The sequence below is a fragment of the Prosopis cineraria genome, unplaced genomic scaffold (assembly GCF_029017545.1).
Source record: "Prosopis cineraria cultivar Desert tree isolate PC_DT_omini unplaced genomic scaffold, ASM2901754v1 PC10, whole genome shotgun sequence".
NCBI lineage: Eukaryota > Viridiplantae > Streptophyta > Magnoliopsida > Fabales > Fabaceae > Prosopis > Prosopis cineraria.
In genome coordinates this window covers 2,896,853-2,906,311 of record NW_026555341.1, presented here as the reverse complement: position 1 = coordinate 2,906,311, position 9,459 = coordinate 2,896,853, and the positions used below count along the sequence as shown (strand labels likewise).

Below are 9,459 nucleotides of genomic sequence, written 5' to 3'. Positions count from 1 at the left end.
AAAATAAACAAACTAGCTTCTTAAAAAAGATACCTAAAAGTACTTTTGAAATGTCATAAAATCAAAAGGCAGGGTAAACATCACTTAGTTTTGATAGAAATACCAATTTAATGATACTTTCATATTAAACAGATGTTATTACTCATGAAAAAATTATTTTAAATAACCACGTAAAAGTAGGCTCATGAACCCTGAAACAATAGCTTTTTAATTAGCGAAACACCTAGATTCTTATTTTAAAATATTTTTCTCTAATCAAATCAAAATAAATTAATTTTAAAGTGTTAAATAATATTAATAAGAAGAATTTTCTCATAAAATAATAATAAATAAAAGATTCATATATTTTAATTTAATTAAAAATGAACACTTTAAATTTCTATGACCACGTATATAATTTTTTTAAATTGAATTATTTCAAGAGACTCCACTTCAAAACATCATCTTACTGTCTGTAAATAACCCTAACTACTTCTCTATTTCATCATCCAAACTCTCTGTGTGCATAAAAGATATAGTCAGATTATCACTTGTGAAAATAATTATTATGTTGCCTTGAATCCTGAGAGCGCATACCATACCTGACAGCCATCATCGCATTCAAAAAGAATCCACGATCAACTAATTTACACCCAAAATTTACAATAGGGACGAATTAAGCTTTTAAAAGTGTTATCTGCACTTGAAAACATTTTACACATCTTTCTTCTTAATGTCTCGTTGGAGTTTCTGAAGTTTCGATCACAATTGACATCAAACAATCAGTTTTTTTTTTTTTTTAAAAAAGACATCAAGCAAGAGTCAAGGGTCGTACAAATTGTACTTGTACCCCTCTGCTGCTTTTGGCCCTTTCCTCCTCGTCACGCGCCTTGGGTACCGTGCTATGTGGTTATGGGTCATCGGTCGTCGCTTCGAGGATTTATTAGATTTGCGCCAAATTTTGTACGTTAAAGTTAAATTACCTGCTGACTCGTATACTCGATTCTGCAGCCTCTGAGACTCCCAAAATAGTAACCAAAGAAAAAAATTTTAAACACAGAGAGAGAGAGAGAGAGAGCGCGCTGCCGGGAGAAGGGCAGCTCGGGGTGCCGTTTGGCTTGGCTTATGGGGTCTCCTTACTGAGTTTTTCGATGCGAAGCAACGCCAAAGCTGAGCTATTCTTTTGTTTGTTTATGCCTCCACCATTCCCCTCGGTTACTTCTCTTCGGCCGTTTCCTCAACTTTTTTAGCTGAGTACAGAAGAAACAGTTGTTACTGTGGAGCATACAGAACAATCTGGGTTCTCTGGTTTTCGATTCTTTGGATCTCTTCTCCTCTGTTTCTCCAACAGCTATGGTAGAAGATATGTGTTTCTTCAACAAGGTGCTTCCAATTCCTTCCCTCTTTAATTCTTGCTACGTGGTCCTTGCTGCTCAGGATCAGCTCCTTTTTAACTATGACAAGTCATGTGTTTCTTTTTTATCTTCTCCTTTTCGCAAATATTTGAAATTCTCAATATGGGCTATTGTCAGGCATGTTTCGGGTACAATAGGACTGTCCTTATCCGGGTTTAATTTGATTGTGAGAGTTTGTGTTTTAGGTTAGGGCTTTTGCCGTTGCAGTTGAATAGGGCAAGAAACTGTGAGGTGGACTCTAAGAAGAATGCTTCGAGCTTCTCTGCATGCTTCGATCGGGGTTGCTGTTTGAATATATATTACAAATTTATAGACTGTTGCGTGGTTCTTAGCTGAAATTAATGCTTCTAGAATTCCTATGGTCCGTCGCACTTTGTTTTCTCCAACTACTTGATAATTTGTATGATTCGACCAAGATATCTGCTTTTCTGGGGAACTGGGGTCGCAAGAATGCGCATTTGATGAGCTTGCAATGTTCCCATTTCCCTGCTCCTCGACAATTAATTTCTCTTGTCGGACTTCGCAGGATATTCTCGTTATAAAGCCTCCGAAGAAATCTCCGTTGTTGTTAAGGACGGCAGTTCTAATATTTTCAGTGGTTTGCGGTATCTTCATTTGTTCGGTCTGCCTAAAACAGATAACCTCACGTGCAAGGACTAAGTTTCTGGAGATGCATGTCATTGAGAAGCCTTCTCAGCACAGAATAAAGCCACCGGATGTTCCCTGCTTACATTATCCCAAACCTGTATCTTTTAGCCGGTAATTTGAAGTTTACGAAAATAATTTGCCAATTTCTCTTTATTGTGATTTTTGTTAATTGTCTCGTAAATTACCAGGGATGAGTGTGCTCGTAATCCTGTACAGTACTTTGTCATTTTGTCCAATCAGAGATCAGGCAGTGGATGGTTTGAGACTCTTTTGAACAGTCATGTTAATGTGAGCTCAAACGGGGAAATATTTTCTGTTTATGATAGAAGGAGAAATATTTCTTCGATTGTACAGACTTTAGATAAAGTTTATAATTTGGATTGGTTCAGTAGTGCCTCCAAGAATGAGTGCTCTGCTGCAGTTGGCTTGAAGTGGATGTTCAATCAGGTAAAATATCCCTTGTTCTTCTGCCAAGTGTTTTCAACTCAACATGCTTATAGGACGTTGTGGTTTCGGTGCAAGCAACACGCAGGTTGCTTCGACCAAAATGTGGTTTTGGGGTGGCTTTCAATGCTATTTACCCACACATTCACTGCATTTTGTTCAAACTTCAAAATTCAGATTATGCCTATGGAATTCATAATTTATCTTAATTTCATTTTTCTTTTTCAAATATTGAAATTTGTCTATTCTTAGTCTATGAGTGTTGACGTATTGTGCTAGGAAGGGTCCTCTAGATTATTCACAAATATGTGCAGAAGCCATTCCTCCTCACATCCGAAATCTATACGCTACACATACTTATCCTAGAATATGTCCTACTTTATTAACACATTGAATGTGAATTATGGATATCAACTTCTCTTGGGCTTAAAATTCTGTTACCAATGTTGCGAAAAACGATCAAATACATCTTCTGTTATTTACTTTAGCAGGCATATTGGGCAACTGTAGACTGTAGTTTCTCTATATGGCTACTTAATACTCTAGAAAGTATGTCTCTATCAGAAAAAGCCTCTAGAAGCATTGTCTATTGTAATATATTTTGGGTGAAACTCTGCCTCTTTGGTATTCTATCATGGTCGCCATTTTCATCAGTCTATGACTTCCTCCGGAGAGTTTCTGTCATGTCAGAACTGCAGATTGTAGGGAACTTTGGTTTTGAGACTTCTCATGACAGATTTACTGGAACTGTGTCTGAGGTGCTAATATTCAAGGCGCCATATTTGCTCTACTTCACTCATTAGTCACTATCTGTTGGAAATGCTTCTGGAGTTACTTTGGCTGACACAGATACGCAAGCAATCGCCCGCAGTGGAAGACTTGGGCAGTAAAATCTAGTTATGGCCTCACCTCAGCCTTGTCACCCCCTCCCTTTTCTTTCTATATTCCCTTTTGTCTTCTAACACATCTAAGTTGATGCTAGATCTTAAATGAAACTTAATGCTACTGGACCTACCACACCGATGTTGACTCAGTCGTTCCATAGAAACTAATTTGTCAATTCCCTCGCCTGGACTTAATGTTACGGGCATTTATTTGCAGTGCTCATTTTCTGTGAGTGGCCAATTGCGAATTATTGGACTTACCTCTGTGGTGAATGACGTCATGCAACATGAGAAGGCAGATTAGTTGTTGATGCACTTACTCTTGAACCATCGAAGGATCTGGCATTTGTTATAATTGTTATCAGAATAGATATTCAGTTCAATAATTTGATATGATCTAACTGAGCTCTATTATGAGTCAAGACTTGGAGTGGTCTTTTCTTACTATTTATGCTTGGTAGGGTTAGTAATTGAAGAATCAAGACATCTGTTTTTATGTAGGGATTATTGGAGCACCACAAAGATATAGTAGACTACTTTAACAGAAGAAGTGTCTCTGTTATATTTCTATTTCGGAGAAACTTGCTACGCAGGATGGTTTCAATGCTTGCCAATTCCTATGATCGTTATGCGAAGTTATTGAATGGAACTCACAAGTCTCATGTACATTCTCCTGAAGAGGTTTGTCTAGTCATTTTGCCCCTCGACTCTCTCATATACGTTAAATGAAACTCTTAACTGGCAACTTTTTTTTTTTTTTTTTTTACAGGCTGATACTCTTGCGAAGTATAAGCCCACCTTAAATTCTTCATCACTGCTAGCTGACTTGAAGGAAATGGAGATGAAAACTGCAATGGCTTTGGAATACTTCAATAGCACTCGCCACATGCTCCTGTACTATGAGGATCTTATGAGTAATCGCACTGTAAGGGTCTTTTAAATTTCTGAATCCTTTAAAGTTATTTTGGTCACCTCTTCCTGATATAATGCGCATATTAGCTTCTATCTGATACGACGGTATCTGATACGGCGATATGCTTTCCTCCTCTTTCCTCTGCCTTCATAGTTAGCATATTTTCTTATGGAAAAATGTTGTGTTATTTTTTTCCCTAATTTATTTAGTGTTTGACTATTATAAAGAAAATTACATTTGAAATCATAAATGGCAAAGCTTTAACCAGTCAAAAATAACATGTAGAAGATAGTAAATGTTTCTTGAAGTTTAAATTTGGTTAAATCTCTAAGCTGATATATTTGGTATTTTCTTAGTTTTTGGTACATCTAAAGTTTTTGTTTGTTGCAGAAGCTTAAAGACGTGCTAGAGTTTTTAGGATTGCCGCGGATGGATTTAAGAAGCAGGCAGGTTAAGATACATAGAGGACCGCTGTCAGAATACATTAAGAATTGGGATGATGTTAAGAGAACGCTGAATGGAACTATATACGAGAGTTTTCTGGAGGCTGATTGTTAGTGGAAATCAACCAATATCGTCAGTCAGTTAGCCATTATCATTATAAAATATAAAAAGCATAGAAAGTCGCGTTATTCACAAGTCGTGAATAATGTGAGGCATATCTTTGGCGATAACCCTAGCAAATTGTTGAAAAGGGTCAAATAATAGTTTCACTGATATTGCCCCTGCGAGCCTCAGCTCACCCTATTTGTTTTCACCCATGCGTCCATCTGTGCCAACACTCCGTTGATCAAAGATACGTCGGTTCCTTTGTATTTTTGGTTATTAGTTCTGAACAATCAGAATGATCCTGTATATACTCGCTTATTTATTCGAGTCAATATGAGTATTTTGTTTTGGGAGCGGGGAGCGTCTTTGGCTCAAGGCTGTGTTGGATAAATAGCGGAATATTCGGGGCATATTGGCTAACGTTGCCGTGTTATTTGAAAATTACTCGTCCAAATTGATTTTTTCAAGTGTTTAAAAAAGCACTCTGTGTTGGCCAAAATTATTTGACGAGATAACCACAATTCTCAGGATTAGTTGATGCACTTGCTTCTTTCTGCTTGATCACCCATGGCTCCGGCAGAGCTTCTTTCTGCAGAATATGATGGACTTGGCACTTACATCATTAAGATGGTCTGATTGTACTATGTCAAGTGTTAACGAGATACAAGACATGTAAAAGGCTTGAAAAAGAGATTCTATAGGAGAGAGACCGATAGAATTCCAAGAAGTTGATCTAGAAGTCTTGAACAGGCAATGGCTAAACACAAATAGTCTCGGCAATGCAATTCAAATTTCCAAAACAAAGTGGTCAGGGTTATGCAAACCCAAAATGGTTACTGCCAAACCCATCATCAACACTCTAACAAGCAATGGCCAGAAAAAAAAAAACATATCATCTCCCGTTCTATTACCAAAAAATTATAGTGTGTTTGAGAGTTCTGGATTGAATTAAAAGGAATGGTTATTAATAGAATGGAGTGGATTAAAGTGGCATAGAACAATTTTTTTTTATTTTTGGGAGTTTTATGATAGACAAGAATAGCTTACGTAACCATTATTTGAGAGTTATTATAAAATGAAAAAAAAAAAATGGATTAAAATTTTTTTTCTTTCAATATTACTCATATGACCAAATTTAAAGGAAATAATGATGTCCGCTAAATAATTATTATAATTTTTCAACAAAAAATAATAATAATAATAATAATTAAAATTAACAGTCAAATAAGATATTTAAGAAATAAGAATAAAAAAAAACGTAATAGAGCTACTTAAGCAAACATACTTATTGTACAAGAGGAAAATGCAGCAAACTTGTAGTGTTGATAGGGGGGAGAGAGATGGCGAAAGGCGAGAAAGATGGCTGGATAATAAAAATAATAAATAAAATTTTTTGTTTTTATTAGTGTAGAATGTTGCAAGTAATTTTGTAAATGAAATGAAATAATTATATTATGCTTCCTTAACTTTGCAAGGATGGACGAAAAAAAAAAATGATTGTAAAGTAAGATTTTAAAGGCCTTTTTTTATCATTTCATCTTTCTTAAAAAAAAAAACTTACAAACAATAGCCTAGACTATTTAGCTATTTTACTCCATTCCATTTCCCCTAAAAAAAATTCTTCCAAACACAAGAGTAAGGTGCAATGGCGAAACTCCCACGAATCCTCAAATCATATATTGTGATAGTACTTCCCTCCAGTCAAACCCCTATATACTTCGTCCAATTGTATGAGAAAAAGTCGTTGTTAACTGGAACATTGATTGTCTTAAGGTAAATAACCTCTGCACTGAACGAGTTACACCCATATGCTAGCTCCCAGTTTCGAAGTCGACATGTTAAAATATTAGCTGAGATTGTTACGGAAGAGCTCGTCAATTGCTGTAAAGGCTGCCCATCACTGCACTAGTATCATTTACAAATCAATACAGTACTCTTGTTTAGTTGTATTCTTTTCTTCTCTTCATTAATATTTTATAATATGAATACAGAAAGTGAAGAATCTTGTCCGAATTTTATAACTACTTTGATGTTTTTAGACAAAAAACTTTACGAATATACTCTTTTCAAAAGCATCTGCAGAGCATCTTCTCAAGAATCAACAAAAGGGACCATTGTTTAATTGTAGCCTTTAAAATCTGTGGAAGGCCACTTGACTGTTGCATGTGACGATGGTAGAAACTAGAAAGCTGGTCGGGTAGCCAACTGCAGGAAAAGACAGAGCTCAACAAGGTCAGTTGCAATCTAGTTGGAAAGCTGAGATCTATTGTCCAAGGGGCAGATGAAGAACGACAACTAACAACTGATGAACTAACGGGCAAGAGTGGAGATTTAATGCTTAAATAATAAGCAAACCAAGTTGCCCTCCACCACCAGTTCCAGCTCCATATCAAAATGTAGAGTTCTAAACATGGAGTCAGATTGTCTTCCAATTTGCCGCTTTATCATGTAAATAATTACACATATTGAAAGGCTCAAAAACCTAAGCCACACCCTCCAAGTTGGCGATGTAGTGTTCGTAGAAAGTAAGTTTCCTAGCTGTACCCCTATGACAATCGTAATGCTATCGACATCGAACAGTTTGAATGGTTACAAAATCTTCTATGTCTAATCACTTGTTCTCTGCACTTTCGATTATTATTAGGTAGGCACAGCCGCACTTCTGCACTGTTTTCATAGAATCAAAAAACTATGCATTTCCCACTACTCAGGAAGTATGGCTTGGGCCCACGCGCACATGCGTGACGCAAGGCCCTTGAGCTCTATAAAAGGAGAAAGGAGGGTTTAATAAGCAGCTTAGCTCGAAGCTCCGATATCTACGCATCCTGTATTGCTTAGATAATCATTACCTTGAGTTTGGTTCAACATCTATACGACTCTCTTATTTTCTCAATAGGAACTTGAGCCACCCGACCAAAACCAGTCTTTATCTCTCTAGTCTTGATGGCCCAAATCAAGTTCGTCCTGTGCTTTGTCATCCTTGCACTGACCTTGCTCCTAGAATTTTCATCCATTGAGGGACGACATTTGAAGTCTGAAGGCAGCGAAAAGTTTGCCAAGCGTGAGGTCGACGACCTTGGGCATGGAAAAGAACTGTCAACTGCGAATGCTGTCGCCGTGATAGACGTGCCTCCACCGTCGCCGCCCTCTGAGGGTCGTCACGTCTCTGATTTCAGACCCACGAACCCCGGTCACAGCCCCGGCGTAGGACACTCCGTTCACAACTAAGGCCAGGCTGATGGGACTTTCCTCGGAGGGGGATATAGTAACGAAAGGAATGGTAGTTCAATGTGCTGTATGGACTTGATAAATTACATGCTGGCACGGCTGACCCATTTGTGGACACTTCTTGTTTATTATTACTTTTTTAATCTTTTCATTAGATATAAAAAAGTGATGATTCATGTGTTGTAGTAAAGTAGCAGGTTATGATTTTGTAAGTCGTGGATTTTAGAATTAATTGATTATCAGGAAATATGTAGATGTGTTGAATTAATTACCATATAACGAAGGCAGTTGCTTGAAATATTACGTGTTTGATGTTAATATTGTCCTTTTTGGGTCTGCGGGCTATGGGTGTTGTGAAAATTAAGGAGCCCAGTTTTAACGGTCTACCGAACTCGGGAGTTGGGTTTGCTACGATCCGGCCCGGAACGGGTAATGACGTATGGGTTCGCTGGTACTCCTGGCCCGCCCCGTATCCAAACACCAGACGAACAATGACTCACTGGACGCATCAACAGCCTCCTCCCTCGTTATTAAGATTTTAATTTTATAGTTTCATTTGACAAGAAGTTAACCAACGAATTTGTATGTTTCCCGGTTGATTATTAAGAAGGAAGAAACTAGGGAACTCAAAATTAATGTTAAATTAGGATCTCATTATACCTTAGGTAGTTAGGTTCTTAAATTCAGTACTCATCTTGCTACATTTTGGCACTGAAAATCCCTTAAAAAATGTTTGATTTAGCGTAAACTTTCTTAGAAGAACCTTAATTGTCATTCTCTCTATTAAGAAAAGTTAGCATCCCAACTAATTCCTCAATGCTTTCAATATCTATGACCTCGTAGAATTACATTTTTTCTTAACACTTAATTGACGTGTGCAAATGTGCACATCAATCTTCATTTAATTGTTTTAAAATATTTAAAAAATACAAAGGCAGCAAGTGAATTTCATATGTTTAAAAGAAAGGAGGATGCATGATGTTAAATAAAACGCTCTAATCCACGTCAAAGACTAAAAACAAAAAAAACAAAACGCTCTAATTAAAAGTGTACATGTTGATTAAATGATGTAGCGCATTCCATGGAGTTCAGAAATTTATAACTTGTAAATCATACATTTTTTTAGATTAAAATTCAAAAGTATACGCACGCTCATGTCGCATTGCGCATGTTTGGGGTAAGAGGCGACTTCGGTTGTTCTACATGTATCAATGTGATGCTTTCTTTGTTGTTATTCTTTTTATTTTATTTATAAGTTATTTTCAATTTATTTTATCAATATCAAAAAAAAAAATTTAAAATTTATTAACTCTATTTTAAAATTTAATAAGTTCTCAACTTTATCTCTATTGAATACACACATTTTAATAACATAATTTTTTTTAACATTTAATGAAGG

At 36.5% G+C, this 9,459-nt stretch overlaps 2 protein-coding genes across 4 annotated transcripts; both read left to right on the top strand.

Moving 5' to 3' along the window:
* The first annotated feature begins 950 nt into the window (after positions 1-950).
* On the top strand, positions 951-5,185 carry LOC129322755 (uncharacterized). 3 transcript variants are annotated; one of them, XM_054969123.1, is made up of 7 exons: positions 952-1,362; positions 1,580-1,755; positions 1,921-2,153; positions 2,231-2,489; positions 3,872-4,051; positions 4,140-4,295; positions 4,674-5,185. In XM_054969123.1, the coding sequence occupies exons 2-7, from the start codon at positions 1,753-1,755 to the stop codon at positions 4,839-4,841; spliced, it is 999 nt and encodes a 332-aa protein (XP_054825098.1). In that variant the 5' UTR covers positions 952-1,362; positions 1,580-1,752; the 3' UTR covers positions 4,842-5,185. The 3 variants fall into 3 exon arrangements, with proteins under 3 accessions (XP_054825096.1, XP_054825098.1, XP_054825097.1); XM_054969121.1 differs by having other exon boundaries at positions 951-1,362; positions 1,580-2,153; XM_054969122.1 differs by lacking the exon at positions 1,580-1,755.
* A 2,590-nt stretch (positions 5,186-7,775) lies between these two features.
* Positions 7,776-8,060, top strand: LOC129321979 (precursor of CEP3). The gene has a single exon (XM_054968007.1). The coding sequence runs from the start codon at positions 7,776-7,778 to the stop codon at positions 8,058-8,060; it is 285 nt and encodes a 94-aa protein (XP_054823982.1).
* The last annotated feature ends 1,399 nt before the right edge of the window (positions 8,061-9,459 follow it).

Bases quoted from the DNA above. Each gene is read 5' to 3' on its own strand.
- LOC129321979 (XM_054968007.1), top strand. From the start codon at position 7,776: ATGGCCCAAATCAAGTTCGTCCTGTGCTTTGTCATCCTTGCACTGACC.
- LOC129322755 (XM_054969121.1), top strand. From the start codon at position 1,867: ATGTTCCCATTTCCCTGCTCCTCGACAATTAATTTCTCTTGTCGGACT. The intron at 2,490-3,871 runs GTAAAATATCCC...GTTTTTATGTAG, and splicing joins TGAAGTGGATGTTCAATCAG to GGATTATTGGAGCACCACAA. The intron at 4,052-4,139 runs GTTTGTCTAGTC...TTTTTTTTACAG, and splicing joins ATGTACATTCTCCTGAAGAG to GCTGATACTCTTGCGAAGTA.